This window comes from Carlito syrichta, unplaced genomic scaffold (assembly GCF_000164805.1).
Source record: "Carlito syrichta isolate Samal-C Ts95f unplaced genomic scaffold, Tarsius_syrichta-2.0.1 Scaffold306742, whole genome shotgun sequence".
NCBI lineage: Eukaryota > Metazoa > Chordata > Mammalia > Primates > Tarsiidae > Carlito > Carlito syrichta.
This window is the reverse complement of record NW_007250838.1, coordinates 269,423-287,805: the sequence shown is the minus strand read 5'-3', so window position 1 is coordinate 287,805 and position 18,383 is coordinate 269,423. Positions and strand designations below refer to the sequence as shown.

At 42.1% G+C, this 18,383-nt stretch overlaps 1 protein-coding gene across 1 annotated transcript in view; it reads right to left on the bottom strand.

Moving 5' to 3' along the window:
* SYNE2 (spectrin repeat containing nuclear envelope protein 2) overlaps positions 1-18,383 on the bottom strand; it is a 317,000-nt gene that overhangs the window by 38,353 nt on the left and 260,264 nt on the right. Inside the window, exons 93-97 of the mRNA XM_008063321.2 lie at positions 17,716-17,910; positions 14,603-14,728; positions 6,847-7,002; positions 4,669-4,827; positions 3,426-3,592 (exon numbers count right to left, since the gene is read on the bottom strand). Coding sequence (XP_008061512.1) covers positions 3,426-3,592; positions 4,669-4,827; positions 6,847-7,002; positions 14,603-14,728; positions 17,716-17,910 — 803 coding nt within the window. The remainder of the gene's footprint in view (positions 1-3,425; positions 3,593-4,668; positions 4,828-6,846; positions 7,003-14,602; positions 14,729-17,715; positions 17,911-18,383) is intronic.

The following is an 18,383-nucleotide window of genomic DNA, read 5'->3' as shown; positions in this document are numbered from 1 at the left end:
TTCTCAGTCACAAGTTCACATGAAGGGTAAGCTCAGCTAAGAGCTCCTTCAAGTTTCGTTGGAGTCTGGCTCTTGCTTTCAAGTCAGAGAAATTGGCCAGGTACGGTGGCTTACCTCTGTAATCCCCGCACTTTGGGAGACTGAGGTGAGAGGACTGTTTGAGCCCAAGAGTTTGAGACCAGCCTGGACAACATAGACCATATCTCTACAAAAACAAAAAAAAATTAGCTGGGAGTGGTGGCATGCACCTGTAGCCCCAGCTACTCAGGAGGTTGAGGCGGGAGGATTGCCTAAGCCCAGGAAGTTAAGGCTGTGGTGAGCCATGATCGTGCCACTGCCCTTTAGCCTGGGTGATAGAGTGAGACACTGACTCAAAAAAAAGTAAGAGAAACCATTCCCTCCCAAATCCCTCAGCACTGAAGAGACTAGGCTCTTAACATGTTCTACTCATTTCAGCATTTCAAACCAGAAGAGTCTGGGACAGCAGGAAGGTCACACAGCTGCCTGAGTTGAAATCCTGGCTGTGTCATGTACTGGCTGTGAGGGTTCCTTAGCTTCCGTTCTCAGTTGCCTTCACTATAAAATGGGATAATGGTCTCTACCTCTCAGAATTACAAGAAAGCTTAAGAGAAATCACAAACAAAAAGCATACTGTTAAAAATATAGCCAGCTGTCAATATATTTGCTATTATTTCAACTCCTTATTTTCCTAATTGCTCTTCCCAAAAAAAGATCATGGACATTTCACCCACTATTTTATCTCTTTCCCTCCAAGGAACTATCTGGCGGGAGGTAGCCAAGGAGGCAGGAAGGAAAGCAAACAGTCTGCTAAACTCATAAGTGGTGTGACCAGAGCATGCATGACAAAGCCCGGACTGACACTCTAGTCTTCAGGAAGTATGAGCTAGACTTTGATCCTGAATGGTCATGACCAAGTGTGGTGTCATTGTACCCACGACTAGAGTCAAGTGCCCAAGCCGACAAAGACAAAATTTATCCAACAGAAACTGTCTTATTCTTTTCACTGGAATATTCATTCTTTTCAACAACTATCTGAAGCCCTGTTCTAAGTCCGGGGAATAAGATCGGGAAATTCCTGCCCTCATGGGGGAAAGTCTTCTCATCCCTAGATGTAACCAGCAGAATCATCATCCATTCAACACACATGCGGCTTAGAGAAAAACAGTGGGGGCAAACCCTTCGGGTCCCCTCCCACTGTGGGAGCTTCTCTGTCCTTTCAATAAATCCTACTTTCTCACTTAAAGCCCCCCCACCCCAAAACAGTGAAGATAACCACTCCATAAACACTGGCTTCCATGTGCTGTGCTGGTCTTGTGCCAAACACGCAACATGCACCATTCATCCTCACAGCAGATGGCGTGAGCAGTCTCCTACATGAACAGTCTCATGTAGGCAGTGCCATTAGTCCATTTTGCAGATTTAGAAACTGAGGCTTAGAAAGGTTAATCATGTACTCAAGGTTCCATGGTGAATACGTGGTCAAGTCAGGAATGGTTCAAATCTGTGCTCTTAATCCTGACTTAGGTTACCGCCATGTACTTCTCCAGAGTTTTCCTTCAACTGGCTGTGGAGAGAGGTTGAATTTGGTCTAGCCTATGCTGCCAGCCAGATCCTTCTAATATTTGTCTTCAGCCTGGGTGATAGAGTGAGACACTGACTCCCTAACCCTAACCCTAACCCTCAGCTGCTAAGGAAGCATGAACGACTCAGGCTTTATAGAGAAGATCAAGTCTTCAACTGAGACTTAAGGGCTTTTAAGATTTAGTTTCGACCTATCTTTCTAGCTCCTCTCCTACCCTAGGGTCAGTGGGGCTTTTCATGCCTTCCTAAGCGGCTCAGATGCTGTTCCACCCTGTACCTGTTCACTCCCAACACACGTCTTCCTCTCTGCCACCAGTAACCATTAAGAATTCCAACCTATTCAGGCACTGTGGCTCACACCTGTAATCCCAGCACTTTGGGAGGTTGAGGTGGGAGGATCACTTGAGTCCAGGGGTTTGACATCAACCTAGGTAACATAGCAAGATCTCATCTCTGCAAAAAAATCAAAAAATTAGCTGAGCACAGTGGCTCATGCCTGTAATCCCAGCTACTCGGAAGGCTGAGGCAGAAGGACTGCTTGAGCCCAGGAGGTCAAGGCTAAGGTGAGCCATGATTGTGCCACTGCACTCCAACAGAGTAAAACCCTGATTTAAGAAAAAGAAGAAAAAAAAGAATCCCAACCCCTCATCTGGACCACCTAGGAACGCAGCCCCTGTGAGGCTCGTCCTGATCCCATCCCCAGCCCAGGAAGATAACTCCGAGCTCTCCAACCACCTGGCCCTACAGCTGCTCAGATATCAGCTCTATTAGCTTAGTTGACTCATCTGACTTCCTGCCCAATTCTCACAGCACTTAGCCACTGATTGAATCAGGCTCACTCATGGTTTCCAGCAAACAATGAGGGAGAGGAGATACCGAATATTAAGAGTATATTATTTTTGTCAACCCCTAGTTCTTCATTCATTTTACAGGTTCTCTCATATATTCCAGATTGCATGTGTTCAAGACACCCGAGCACACTGTTATGTAAAGGACTCATGCAGCCACTGGAAACAGAAACACAGGGGTCCCAAGGCTGTGGGATGGTTCTCTGTATGCCAGAGGCCACTGAAAAACATATCAGTTGGGGTCTGTCTTTAGAACGGAATCCAGAGACAGATTACATTAAAAAGCTTTGGGCATCATCTCCATCACCACCATCATCATCTTGAAAGAAGAGATAAAATGATCAACTCTATTTCTCATTAAGATTCCATTGGCGAATATAGCAGCGATCTGGGGGTCTTTTGATTTAAGACTCACCTTGCCCAAGTCCATACCTGAGGACAAGATGCTGCCCACAAATCAAAGCTCTATTTGTCAATGGGCACTCTGAGAGCACACACTGACAGGGGACCCCTGTATCCAGTGAGCCAAACCCCCTCTGTGGGCGCCGTCATGGGCCTCCAACCTCCAGGCACCAGGTCCGTATCCTGACTTACCTGCATCTTCTACACCGAGGCAGGAACAAGGCAGATATAGATTCATGGCGTGGCGGGGAGAATGACATACAAACGCAGTTAGAATTTCTAAATAACACCTCCTCAAGGATCCCTTTTCAACTTATGTTTCCAACTCTCATTTAAAACCACTCTAATTCATGTGGAATTTTAAGCTATGGAAAACATAAGGAGGATATGCTAAAATATAATTTTTCCGTAATGTTGAAATAAGAATTGCCAATCACTTTTGCCATACGTTGCCTTAGTCTGTTAATTTACAAGGCTGCTGGATCACCTTAGAGGAAGACTGGACCCAGTCTACTATGTCTGTGATGTGACCGCTGCACCTAGAGGGTGAGAGTGACTTTAGCTGTTTCTTACCTTGATCCAATGACATCGAAAAGATGCTGCCAACGGTCATTGATCTTGTTGAGCTTGTCATCAATCTCAGCTGCCCTTGTCTTGCTGCTGGCCTTGATCAACTGGTCACCCATCTGTTTTAGCTGCGACTTGTTTTCACTAAACAAGTTTATTTCTTCCATGCAGTCCTGGCAGAGGCACCAAAACACAAAGCTGGATTATGATCCCAAATTCCCTTCTCCTGTCATGAGCACACACTTCCCTCCGACAACTTTTGAAAAGATTCTCATACCCTTGAATGCAACTGATTCTTCCACAAGCAGCTAAAAAGTCAAGCATTGTCACTAGGTAACACTGAAATGCGTAAGGCAGTAGTTACTTTCTCTTTTTTTGAGTTGAAATCTCACTCTGTCGCTCAGGCTGGAGTGCAGTGACACGCTCCCGGCCTCTGCAGCCTGGACTTGCTGGGCTCCGGTGATCCTTCCACCTCAGCCTTCCAAGTAGCCGGAACTACAGGCATGTGGTATCACGCCCGGCTCGTTTTTGATTTATTGTAGAGATGAGGTCTTGTCAAGTTGCCCGAGTGAGTCTCGAACTCACCGGCTCAGTCAATCCTCTCGCCTCGGCCTCCCAAAGTGCTGGGATTACAGGCTGAGCCACCAAACCCGGCCTGTAGTTATTTTCTTAATTCATCAGCCCCTCTTGCCTCCCCTCATGAATTTCTTCTAATTGAGCCTACTGGGAGCTGAGGACAGCAGAGCATAATTCAACTAGCTTCCTGTCAGCGACAGTTTCCCTGAGGTTTGACTGAATGTTTCGGGTGATTGCAGCGAACTTGTTCTTATTACCCTTCCCAGTGAGGATCAGTGACCATTTCAAAATTATAAGCCTCGTGGCTGTTGGCCTCACCCCTTCGGCAATGGGCACTCCTTATCAATAACAGGCTCATGCCTGTAATCCCAGCACTTTGAGAAGCATCCAGGAGTTGGAGACCAGCCTCGGCAACATAGTGAGATAACCTCTCCCGCTTCCCCCACCTCCATCTCTACAGAACACAAATAAACAGTACTGGAATGGTCTCACACTTCCCATCTCTCTTCCAACTTTTCTCTAACAAGGATCAAAAAGCGTGAGAAAGTCCCTATGTCTAAAATGCTACTGGGAACACACCTTTAACATTCTACCTCTTTGGAGCCTGGGAGTCAGAAAGGCAGAAAAATCCACGGTAGTCATGACTGCATCCACGTGGGTACCCCTCCCTTACCTTCTGTAACTTTTCAATCATTTCTTCAATGCTAATATCTGCGCTCTGCAGAACTTTGTTTTCCATCTGCACCAGCCACGCGCACAACTCTTTATTCTTTTCATTGAACACGACCCATGAATTGAGTCTATCTTCAATCTCTTGTTTACGTATAGCCACCTGTGAACGAAAATGCATTTGGCAGCTGAGGGCAGCCAGGAAGTACAGTGCTTGCCTCTCCCCAACACCAAAAGGACTCTGAGCTTCATTCACTTTAATCACTAGCTCGATAGACCTAAATCTCTCTGGCTTGGCCTCTTGAAAACCTAGGTGTTCTTTACACCTTTGATAATTGCCATAAATAGTAACCAAATAAAGACTGTACCTGAAGTGTACCTGACTGAAAAGATTGAGTTTTAACCAATGCAAATCTACTCTTATCCATTTATGTTAAAAATTAGAGACAGGAAAGGTGAGATGAATATATTAAGCACTACCCAAATACCCACATTTCTTTTGTTCCTTGTTCTTTCAATAAGCCATTTGTTCACTGTTTACTGCATGCTAATTTTAACTTCAGGACCCAAAACCTTTCCCTTTTAACAACCGATCAAGACTCCACACCTACAGAAGGTCAATGTCCTGCCCATTTAATTTAAAAACTATAATCCAGATGCAGTGTAAACCAAACATTTGCAATGCAAATGGACCAGGAAACTGAAATGTCCAAGTATCAGACTTCAAAATAAAGCAGAATAAAACAAAACCAGAAACAATGCACATCACTCATTCAATCTGCCCTACCATTATGCACTGTGGCTTTTGGATGGAAACCGTGAAAATGTCACCAAACCCCCCCAAAATACCCAATGCTCCGGTATGCATGAACAACCCCAGGCAGACATCAGCAAAGGGTCCTCCTCCTTAAAGGCTTCCAATTTATTATGTAAATACATATAAATGTAAATAATGCAAATCAGCTTTACTAAACCAGGTTTTAAAACGTTTAGAATCTTTGGGTTAAAGGGGGTTAGCCAAGAGCTCTTTTGGTAAAGATTTAATATTCCTCTTAAAAACAGGGAAGCCAAGGTTGAACTCCCCAGGACATTCCTGCTATGCACTGAAAGCTCTCTGCTCTTTTCAGAGGTGAAAATACCGAATGTTTACACATCCTACCCAGTCAAATGTGTTAAAAAGGCTGAAAAACTATCCCTAGGAAAACAAGTTTGTGTTTCCATTCCTCGGGGCATCCATTTCTCGGGGTATCCAGGTAATTTGTACAGCATCATTCTAATCGATTTCATAAAAGCAACAATTAGGAACATCTGGGCCCCAGTCTTTCTCTACCTGAACTTTTAGGATACTCTTCATATATTCTAAATACTTTCTTTTGCATAAAGTATGAATAAAATTCTAAAGGGGCATTTAAAATTAGGGTCCATCGTGAATATTAAATACTAAAATAAAGAAGGAAAGTGTCATGAATTTCAACTTTTAAAATACATATCATTTTAATTCACAAAAATGAGATTAAGGAATTTATTTTCCTTAGAATTATATGTTCTTAGAACAAAAGATCTTTAAGACTATTTGAATCCTTTAATTCCATCCTGATCCTGATCCTGTCACAAACACACACTGTATAATAATCTAACCACAATCCTACTCTTGATAGAAGCAATCACCTTAGACACTAAGTGGAGCAGTTGATTGTGTCTTTCGGAGAGTTTTAGAACCCAGCTACCTGAAATAAACATCAGATTGCATGTGAATGCAGAGCGCTCCTATAAAATGGTCCACTGCTGCTGGGCTCTAAGTTAAACCCTTGCTGTTAGGCCCAGAAGTTACCCTGTAGTAACAGATCTCTTCACTGAGTCCTGGTTCTGATAAACTGATTAGTACTTGTCACCTATGCAAGCCACATCTGATCAGAACTGCAATTTATGTCCCCACTTATAGGTGACTTTTAAAAAAGCTCATTAAAAGCGTGCGAAGTTATAGCATTTAGCCCTGGAGAAACAAAAGGGTCACATCTGTTAAACCATGCTGCTGCCTTCCAAAGGAACAGCAGCCAGGCCAAGGGTCCCACCGCAAAGGGCCTCCGGTTGGGTGAAATGACGCTCCTTTTTACTTTGTCTGGCCTTCAGAGACAGTTCACTCCACTCCCCAGCAGCCGTGCCCTGCAGTTCACTGACTTACTCGTAGGCAGAGGTCCTCCCATTGTCTGTGCAAATGCTCAATTTGCTCCTTCAAAACCATCACGTCTTCCGCCAGGATGTGCCCGGTGAAGTCTGTCTTCATAGTTTGGACTTCTTTCAAGTTCTGAGTCCAGTTCGCCAAAGACTTCTCCAGTTCCTGCATTTAAACACAAGAAGGGAGGAAAACCTTCAACTCAAACTGCTGCTGTTTCCAAACCTGTAGGGTAATCCTTTGATTAGACTCTGGGGGAGGGGAGGCCAGGAAGGGGGAGGGACCATCAGAATGAGAAACAGCCCTGGGTCGGCGCCTACCGTTGTGGTTGGCGGGTTCTCCACCACCTTTTTCTCAAAGGGAATCTCTTTTCTACCTTTATTTTCACTTCCTCAGGGAGTTCAGATTTTTATATAGTTAATCATATCTTAAAGTTATACACCTTTGTTTAGCGGAAAGAACATTGGGTCTTATAACTCTTTTATACACACACACACACACACACACACACACACACACACACACACACAAATTTTTAATCCAGAAGCTATGCTACAGATAAACTGTATATAGTTACAGGTAAATGGTATAAATTAAACTATATTACAGAAAAATGGTATAATTTAGAAACAATGTCACAGATAAATTATATAATTCAGAAACTATGTTATAGATAAATTGTATAAATGTTGATTTTCCATTCTTAAAAATGCCTAAGAAATGCATTGCTGCTACTGGGACAATCATAAAGTGGCAACATCATCTGATGAAAAGGGATTTATTTTAGGTAACTTTTGAAAAGAATGAGTAAGTAGAATGGAAGAAGAAAAATAGTTTTCTAATCATTGGCAGAGATAAGTTAGCAGATAAATTTCTCTGCCTATAGAAACATCTATTAGAATGAAGTATTCGTCAATTTAAGTTTTTCTAAATTCTAGGATTTAAGCAAGAAAATTACTTTCCTAACAGAAGAGCTAAAAGAAAACAGCCCAGACCCTCCAGAGTCCTCCAGGCTTTACTATGCTGGCATGTCTTTATGCCTTGGCACATTTCGAAGGTCTCTGCTCCTATCTGTCAGCTGAAATCTGAAAGAAGACAAGATACTATGCCATTTCTATCAGGAATAGGTCTGAAAGGTGGCAACCCTCACGATGTATTCAGTTTGATTGATTTTAGAGTTCTGAAAGCTACGCGGGCATGATTTCATAATTTACCAACAAGAATTCATGTTTAATCAAATGACCTAGAGAATTCTTTTTATTTGTTCATTTTCTTTTGAGTCGAGGTCTCACTCTGTCACCCAGGCTGTGGCACAATCATGGCTCACTGCAGTCTCAACCTCCTGGGTTTAGATAACCCTTCCACCTCAGCCTTCCAAGTAGCTGGGACTACAGGTGTGGGCCACCATGTCCACCTTATTTTTTTTATTTTTATTTTTTGTAGAGACAAGGTCTCACTATGTTGCCTAGGTTGGTCTTCAACATCTGGGCTCAAGTAATCCTCCTGCCTCAGCCTTCCAAAGTGCTGAGATTAACAGCATGAGCCACTACAGTGGGCCCTCTTTTTAAAGGTTGCATAGAGATTAAGAAATAACACCTTTCTTAGAAGAGAAATCATTATGTACTTTGTGACCTAGTTTTAGTCTCATGATTGATTCCAGGAAAGTGGATGAAAGCAGATTCCACAGCAAAACACCATGGGCAGCTATATCACGTTTGGGGCAACTCATAAATGAGGCACACCACTCACTAACTGAAACTAGAGCCGGGCACAGTGGCTCACACCTGTAATTCCAGTACTTTGGGAGGTTGAGGTGAGAGGACTGCTTGAGCTCAGGGGTTTGAGACCAGCTTGGGCAACTTGGTGAGACCTCATCTCTACAATAAATTAAAAAAAAATAAGCCAGGTATGTAGTGTGCACCTGTAGTTCCAGTTACTTGGGAGGCTGAGGCAGAAGGATCATCTGAGCCTGGCAGGTCAAGGCTGCGGTGGCCATGAGTGTGCCACTGCACTCCAACCTGGGTGACACAGTTGAGACTCCAAATCAAAAAAAAGAAAAGAAAAGAAAAGAAACTAGAGAGCTGGAAAGCCACTGAGCGCAAACATCGTTTCCCAGTCAGGTGCCAGGAGGCTCGGCCTGTTCCAGGTCCTGATTAGAGATGCAGATTTGCGGCCTGCACAATAGGTGGCCATGCTTATATTATGTACAGCTCAGTTTCAATCCATTCAGACTGGATACTTACAGTACCAACAAACAAAAGGAGTAGAATATTCGAATATGAACATTTTTTGGATTTTTTTGTTAAAAACATTAAATAAATTTTTTGGTAGCAATAGGGTCTCGCTATGTTGCCCAGGCTGGTCCCGAATTCTTGTCTCAAGCGATCCTCCTGCCTCGGCCTCCCAGAGTGCTGGGATTACAGGTGTGAGCCACTGCATCCAGCCACTCATTTTTATGATTCTTAATAAATATTGCCAAGTTGTGTTCTCAAAGGACTGGCTGTATCCATTTCTCCACATACTTTTTGCTGTTGAGTTTTATATATTTGGGGGGAAAGTTTGATGGATAGAATGACTCCTAGTTATTCTTTCAATTTGCATTTTAAAATTACTAGCCTGGAACGCAACCTACTCCTTCATCCTGATGTTTCCACAAAATATTTAGTTAATTCCTACGGGCACTATTCACATGTCTCTTAGGCAGGGTGGACTGTCAGCTCCACACTGGCAGGGACTGTGACGCTATTGCTCACCGATACAGGGTCCAGCTCCAGGGACTGGTTAATAGAAAGTCCTCACATACCAAAATGTATGATGGAAAGGAAAGCCATTTGTGTCAAGAGCCTTAAAATGTTCAGACATATTAGGTGAAAAAAGCAAGAAGCCAAACAATGTACAGAGCAAGGTCTACTGTAGCTGAAGATCACGATTTGTACAAACACGTCTAAAACCCAGCTTGGCCAGGCTCAGTGGCTCAGCCTTTAATCCCACGCTTTGGGAGGCTGAGGTGAGTGGATTGCCTGAGCCCGCAGATTCGAGACCCGCCTGGGCAACTTGGCGAGACCTCATCTTTACAATAAATCAAAAAAATCAGCTGGGCATGGTAGCGCATGCCTGTAATTCCGGCTACTTGGAAGGCTGAGGCGGAAGGATCGCTGGAGCCCAGCAGGTCGAGGCTGTGGTGGCCGGGAGTGGCCACTGCACTCCAGTCTGGGCGACAGAGTGAGACTCCAACTCAAAATAAATAAATAAATAAATAAATAAATAATTAAATAAAATAAATAAAACCAAGCTTGACTAAACATTCCAAATTTTAGTCCTCTCACCTCAACCTCCCAGAGAATTCTTTTTTATTTATTTATTTATTTTCTTTTGAGTCGGAGTCTCACTCTGTCACCCAGGCTGTGGCACGATCATGGCTCAGCAACCAAATGGTCAGCCAGAGAGCACAAGTCACCATCTTCATTTAACCAGATAAATTGTCTATACCTCAAAAATGCCTGTAAGTTTCCAGTTGTTCATATAACACGTAACATGTAACCTCAAGCTGTTTGACTGCAGAAAGTGGGGCGCTGTTCAGGCCTGGACTGGATTCTCTATAACAGCAGGGTGGCATTTAAACTTTGGCCTGTGAATTGAGTTCCCAGTGGAATCATCAAGTCCCATTTCTCTATATGTTCACTTAGGAAAAAGAAGGATCTCCAAATAAAAGGGTATAGAAGTAAATATTGGCCTGTACTTGCACGGTGTAACTTTGGAAGAAAATACAACAAACTGGTAACACTGATTGCTTCAGTGGAGAAAAACTGATAAGAGAAAAATTTACCATGTATACCTTTTGCATCTTCTGAATCTTGAACCATGTGACTACATTACTTATTCAACAATTATTTAAAAATAAAAAACGTACCAAGGAATCAATCCTTCCATAAGTTTCATGACCATAAATGTTCACTGTAGCAATTTTAATCACAGTTAAGTTAGAATATATATAAAAAGATGTGTAAAGAAATTATGAACATATGTAGAGCGAGAGACAGCAGCACGCACATGCATGCAATTATTCCACCCATCAACATGATTATAACAGAAATGTAATCTTATGAGGAGGAAAGTAAGGCTCAGACTGGTCAAGTGGCTAGCATCTCCTCCAAGTGTGTCAGGAATGATACACACTGTCCCAGACAGACTTCAGATTAATTAAGATCTTTTTGGAATATGGTCATGGGTTGAATGAACTCAATGCTCTTTGCCTCTTTCTGATTCTTTCCACTGATAAATAGGACACTGAGGCTATGGAGCTGAAAGGATCCCACTGGAAACTGAGAAGCGTGATACTTGAGAAAAATTATGACTCCTCAAGGGTTTATATTTCACATTCCACACAGGTTTCTAGGCCTCATGGAAAGAAGCTCTATGTAGCAACTGAGAGCATGATTCCAAATTCTCTCATTTGTTACCAAAGTCTTGCTCTAAACTTAACAATGTGGAGATGGTAGAAACTTTGAAAATCAGGAATTGACGAAACTTGTTAACCTAATAAAGGCACTGACTAACACATCACCAGCAAATATCATGCTTAATGGTGAAATGTTAGACTCATTTTCTTTAAAATCAGGAGTGACACGAAAGAGCCAGTTACCAATGCTTCTCCTTAATAATGTTCTGGCCAGTGTAGAAAGAAAAAGGGAAAAAAGTATATTAAAAGAAACAAGAAAAAAAGACATCTTATTATTGACAGATGATGACACCTAAAAGAATAGACACCTAAAAGAATGCATAAACTAACGACTGGAATTAACAAAAGAGTTGAGCAAGATGATTGAATATAAGATAAATATACAAAAACCAATTGTATTTCTAGGCACCAGCAATAATCAGTTAGAAAATATAATTGGAAAAAGGCAGTATTTTCAATAGCTTCAAAGATGCACACCAAGAAATAAATCTAAGATGTATAAGGAAAGTTATAAAACATGATTGAAAACCACAAAATATGATCAAAGGGAAAAATGCACCATATTCATAAACAGGAGTACTAAACATTTTTACCTCTCAATCTATAAGTTCAATGCGATTCCATTCAAACTCTTATCAGGACTTTTCATGGTTTAACAAACTGCTTCTAAAAGTTGAAGATCAAATACAAACCAGTGTGGAAGAACAAAGTGTGGGTACAAAATGCACCTGAAATGAAGATTTGTCATAATAAAGCAGGGTAATCAAGACATCTTGATATTAAAGCTGAGATGGATCAGACCAGACCAGTGGAAGAGAGTAAAAAAGAACCGAGAGATAACGCCTGTGTATGTGGAAGCTTGATATTGGACATTAGGATATTCATCCACAGGTGTCAGGATAAGTGGTTATCCACATGAATAAAATAAAAGGGGGATCTTTTGCCTTAAAACATTTGCAAAAATTAATTCCTCAATGACTAAAGATGTAATTGTAAGAAGCAAAACCTGAAAACTTTCCGAAGGAAATGTGAGAGTGCATTTTAAGATTTTTGTATCGATATTTTCTAAATGAAACAGAAAGCACAGATCATTTAGGAAAATACTGACAAATTCACCCACATTAACATAACAAGATATCTTCTGTTCGGTCAGCAACACCAAGAAAAAGTAGAAAAACAAGCTCTCAGATGGGAGAAGGCATTTGCAATGTATATACTCAACAGAGGAGCGATATTTAGAAGAAATAAGCAAGCCGGCTTGGCTCGGTGGCTCAGCCTGTAATTCCAGCACTTTGGGAGGCTGAGGTGAGTGGATTGCCTGAGCCCGCGGGTTCGAGACTTGCCCGGGCAACTTGATGAGACCTCATCTCTATAATAAAATCAAAGATTAGCTGGGCGTGGTAGCACACGCCTGTAGTTCCAGCTACTCGGAAGGCTGAGGCGGAAGGATCGCTGGAGCCCAGCAGGTTGAGGCGGCGGTGGCCGGGAGCGGCCACTGCACTCTAGTCTGGGTGACAGAGTGAGACTCCAACTCAAAAAAAAAAAAAAGAATGAATAAGAAGCACCTTTAAATCAATAAGAAAAAGTCAGCCCAACAGTCAGATCAGTAAAAGACATTAAGTAGGCCATTTACAGAAGGGCAAACCGGATGGGGCAGTACACATAAATCCTAGCAAATGCTGAAAGGCTAGCAAGAGTTAAAAAGAAATTATCTGACAGTACCAGGTGACTGGGGAAGGGACTCATCAATTGCTTTATAGTCCCATGATGCACACCATGCAACAGTGAGAAGGGATAAGCTGATGTCAACACTGATGACCATAGCGAGGGAACCATGCTGCATTATATATGCTATCTAGTATGGTCCTGTTTATGTACAGTTTAAAACCATATTTCATTAAGAGCTAAGTACATGTTCTTAAAACCACAAAGAAATGCATAAGAATGATGAACACTGATTTTAGGGCTGGGACTCCCACGAGGGAGAGGAAGTACACTGGAGATCATATAGGGCACTTGCACTGGTCTGTAATGTTTTATTCCTTCAGCTGGGTGATGGTTTCATGGCAGTCTGTCATATTATTTGTTATGACTTTGTGCACAACAGGAATTTTTTTTTTTTTAATTTGATCCTGGGTCTCACTATGTTCCCTGGGCAGGAGTGCAGTGTCGCAATCATAGTTCACAGCCTAGAACCCCTGGGCTCAGGGGATCCTCTTGCCTCAGCTTCCTGACTAGCGGGAATTACAGACAAGCACCACTGCACCCGGTTAGAAATTATCATCACAAAGAAGAAATAGGAAGAAAGGCACTAATTTCTGGCACAGCTTGAAGTATGAGACTACCCATTTCTTCCTAATTTTTTCAATTTGTCCCCTGAAGACACTGAAGGAAGAAAAAAGAAACATGTAAAAGACCATTCTAATAGGCTCTCAATGTCTTTTAGACATCAAACCTGCAGACAGAAAAAGCAGCATGGATTTTCTGGCTAGAAATTCTACTGACCTAAATTCCTACTCATAAGTTTGCTTTGTCTTCTGCAAACGCCTAAAATATCTAGAAATCTTTGCTATTGTGGCAGAATATAGGTTGGGAGGCTTTATAAAACCGCTTTACTTGAGCAAAAAGCTCAACCTACTGGCTTTAAAAAAAGAATTTTTATTTTTATTTTTTTTTATTTTTTGAGTTGGAGTCTCACTCTGTCGCCCAGACTGGAGCGTAGTGGCTGCTCCCGGCCATCACAGCCTCGACCTGCTGGGCTCCGGCGATCCTTCCTCCTCAGCCTTCCAAGTAGCTGGAATTACAGGCACGCGATACCACGCCTGGCTGATTTTTGATTTATTGTAGAGATAAGGTCTCGCCAAGTTGTCCAGGCGGGTCTCGAACCCGTAGGCTCAGGCAATCCACTCACCTCGGCCTCCCAAGGCACAGGATTACAGGCTAAGACACCGAGCCCGGCCAGACTCTCATTTCAAAGACAAGGTCATTTGACAAGGGAACAGCTTTTACAATCATCTCAGAGACCACCTCTTAGATTCCAGAGGTGGAACAGGTGAAAAGATGGCCTGAAGGAGGGAACACCCAAGACCCTAAGAAGTGAATTTCTACAAAAGTCTTATCATCAATCAAAGATCATAGAAAGCATTGGCTGTAACTCCTTAAGGCACCAGGGTGCTATGTTAGAAGATAGAGAAAATACTTTCCAATTCAACACCAAACTGCAACTCAGAAATAGGCAAACAAGCACTTCAAACGCTCAAGAAATAGCGAAGTGACTTTCTCGCCCACGAGCTCTGATTTCGATACCTTCATCAGCTCCTTTTTGTTCTGAAGGTCCTCGTGAAGTTCTGGAAGAGGGTCTTTACTCTGTGCCTTCAAAACTTGCAGCCTGTTTTTCAACTCCTTGATTTTCTTTTCACACTGGTCCCAGGTCTATTTGAAAACAGTTTTGAAATTGCTAAGTACTTTTCTCTTTAGAATGCATTGTAGAAACAGAATAGCTCATTTAACCCATGTAATCTTTCTATCAAGTGTTTCTTTTTTTATATAAATCACACAGAAACCCAGTTACTCACTGCAAGCAGACTGTGGTCTAAAAAAGTAGAAAGAACAGTGGTATGACACAACACTTCTTTACCGCTCTACCTGTGGCTCATTTCAACTACTGGGTTGGCCCATGCTTCCTCCCTCCCCATATATTTCTCATCTATACATCGTTATTTTTTTTTTTTGAGTTGGGGTCTTACTTTGTTGTCCAGGCTGGAGTGCAGTGGCACAATCATAGCTCACCACAGCCTTGACCTCCTGAGCTCAGGTGATCCTTCTGCCTTCCCAAGCAGCAGGGACTACAGGTACATGCCTCCACACCTGGTTAATTTTTTGATTTTTGTAGAGAGGAGGTCTCGCTATGTTGCCCAGGCTGGTCTTGAACTCCTGGGCTCAAGAGATCTTCTCTCCTTGGCCTCTCAAAGTGCTGGGATTACAGGCGGAAAGCCATAACACCTGGCTATTTCTATTTTGATTTTGGAAAAGTTTACAACTAAAAGACTATTGTAAGAATTGGCTGTTAGCACTTGCAGGCTTGAGTATATGCCATAATTGCACTGTTAGGCAAAAGCATTCATCACTTTTTTCGTCTCCTTTTCCTGTGTCACCCTCCTCCTGGCTCTCGTCCCTTGCTACAGCTTGGCATCAGCGACCTTTTTACCTTCAACATTCACTCTCTGCTTCTCACCACTGCCTTGACTACCACCTTCTGCATAAAGCATTTTGCTGTTTACAAAGTATTCTTAGCTTCATTAACTCATTGCAACTATAATAACCATAGGAGCCAGACAGGGCACATATTATCACATTTAAAATGGAGAGAGTAAGGTTCAGAGAAAAATGACAGGCCCGTGGATATGAGGTTAAAAGCCTAGTCTCAACTGCTGACCATTTCTTTTCCTCAAACTTTACACTACTGAGCAAAAAGATGCCTGTATTTTCTTTCTTTTCTTTTCTTTTTTTTTAAGCAGGATTTACTGAGAAGACAGAAAAGTTCCCATAGTGGGAGGGGACCCGAAGGAGTTGCCCCTGTATTTTCTTTTTCTTTTTTTTTGAGTTGGAGTCTCACTCCATCGCTCAGGTTGGAGTGCAGTGGCATGTTCACAACCACCCCAGCGTCAACATGCTGGGCTCCTGCGATCCTTCTGCCTCAGCCTTCCAAGTAGCTAGAACTACAGACACACACTACCATGCCTAGTTAATTTTTTTTTAACTGTAGAGACGAGGTCTTGCCAAGTTGCCCAGGCTAGGCTCGAACCCATGGGCTCAAGCAATCCACTCGCCTCGGCCTCCCAAAGTGCTGGGATTACAGGCTGAGCCACCGAACCTGGCCTGTATTTTCAAGTTTAGGTGTATTGGATTCATCAGGATATGTTTCTATTTCAGAGGCTACTAAAAGTAGGCAAACATATGATGAAACACTACTCAATTCCTCAGGACAGCAGATGCCTAAGCATACTTGGGTTGCCTCAATTCTACACCTCACTTAATGGGAGGCCACCTGTCTTGCAATATCAACTACCTGGAACTCAACTAAGAAGAAAGCAAAGACAGAAGCAAAACCTCTCTCCCACCAAACCATTTCGTTTACATCGTGCTGTACAAATGTGGCACATGCTCAACATATTTGCTAGTTCATGAATTTAACACAGTTCATGCACCAAATAAAATTTATAGGCAGACCTTTATTTACAGGAGAGATGCTCAGGCCCACATTCAACATATATCTTCCTTCCTTCTTTCTTTCTCTCTCTTTCTCCCTCCTTCCACCCCTCCCTCCCTCTTTTTAGAGATGAGGTCTCACTATGTTACCCAGTCTGGTCTTGACTCCTGGGTTCAAGCAATCCTCCCACCCTGTCTTCCCAAGTGTTGGGATTACAGGTGTGAGCCACTGTGCCTGGCCATATTTACTCAATTCAGAAAACCTCTCTGATAAACTGTTTATCTAGTAGTGGTGCACGCAACAGATTAGAGAGGAGAGTGAACTATAAGGAGTAGATGAGCTTGGAGAAACAAAAAGCAAAAACAGATGGCTTAACATTAAGAGAGAGAAAGACAAGCCATAAAAACCACATCAGAACTTAAAGAACACAGCAGGGCAGGGAGGACTGTAGGTTCAAAGCAGCTCAGAGACCTTGAGAACAACTTGGTATTTTTAGCATAACAAAATGATGGCTTTCCTAATAATGACTCAGTATAAAACATTTTGGTTCTTAAAGATATAATCATAAATTATTTGGAAAATTCATATTTTGGAAAAAAGGTGCATTCTCTGATAATAGCAGAAAAATGAAGTATCCCTGTGCTTATTTTCACAGATTATACTCAAGGACGGAGTACATGGAACACTGGCTTGTGTACTGAACTTTTGACGACTAAAAATACATTTTCTGTTTCATAAAAGCAAATACATTAGTAGAATCTCAAATTTCATTCTCTTTCTCTCTCTCTAGTATATATACACTGGTGTCAAAAAATGTATACACATTTCAAAAGATGTTATCTATGTATTACTTTCCGAAGTTGAATTAAATTATAGTAGCAATGTGTAGTAAGACGTTCACTCACTGTGCTTCTGCCATTTCTTTGACTGTCCTGCCCGTCCCATGGTGATGCTAGCATTCATTTGATTAACACCATCTTGTGAGCAAATGTCATACTTAAAATGCATATACATGTTTCTAGCATCCCATTTCAAAGCTATACTATTATTTCACATTAAGTAACTGGCATGACTCAAGGATTAGTAGAACTCAAGTTGCAATACGCTGATATTGTGAATTCCTAAAATCATCCCCATTTTCACACAGTATACAAAAATCGTGGGTACTGGAATTGAGTATCTTGAATGGCAAAGTAAAAGGTAAGTTCACCTCCATAATGCTTTGGAACTGCTTAATCATCTCTGATAGTTGGAGCTCTGTGTCCCTCCAGCTATCCTGAAGTTGGCTGATTCTCCTGTCAAGGAACTCTTTGGTCTCTGGGTTAGCTGTGTTCCGTAACTTTTCTCCAGCTTCCAAGGTTAGTGCATAGGTGGTCTGCCATCTCTGAAAATGGATTTGTTTATCCTAAAAAAAAAAAGGAAGAAAGTAACTTGCTTAAGTTTCTCATGTGATCAAAATGTGACTGTGTGTGTTTGTGTTTTTTCCTTCAGAGCATTCCTTATGTGTTAAGTTAGATATAAATTATACAAATCTGGTCAGAATATATACACGCACTCATTCACATCAAAAGCTAAAGCTTCACATCAAGTAGACAAGTACGCTACCAAAGACTGGTGAGGTAAGATTCCTAGCGTAATGATTAGAAACACAGAAATAAAAAAATATGCTTCACAGAATAAGTCTATTTGGCTGGGCATGGTGGCTCACACCTGTAACTCCAGCACTTTGGGAGGCCACAGAGGTTCACACCTGTAATTCCATCACTTTGGGAGGCCGTGGCAGGAAGATCGCTTGACCCCAGGAGTTTGAGACTAGCCTGAGCGACATAACGAGACCTCATCTCTACAAAATATCAAAAAGTTAGCTGGGTGTGGTGG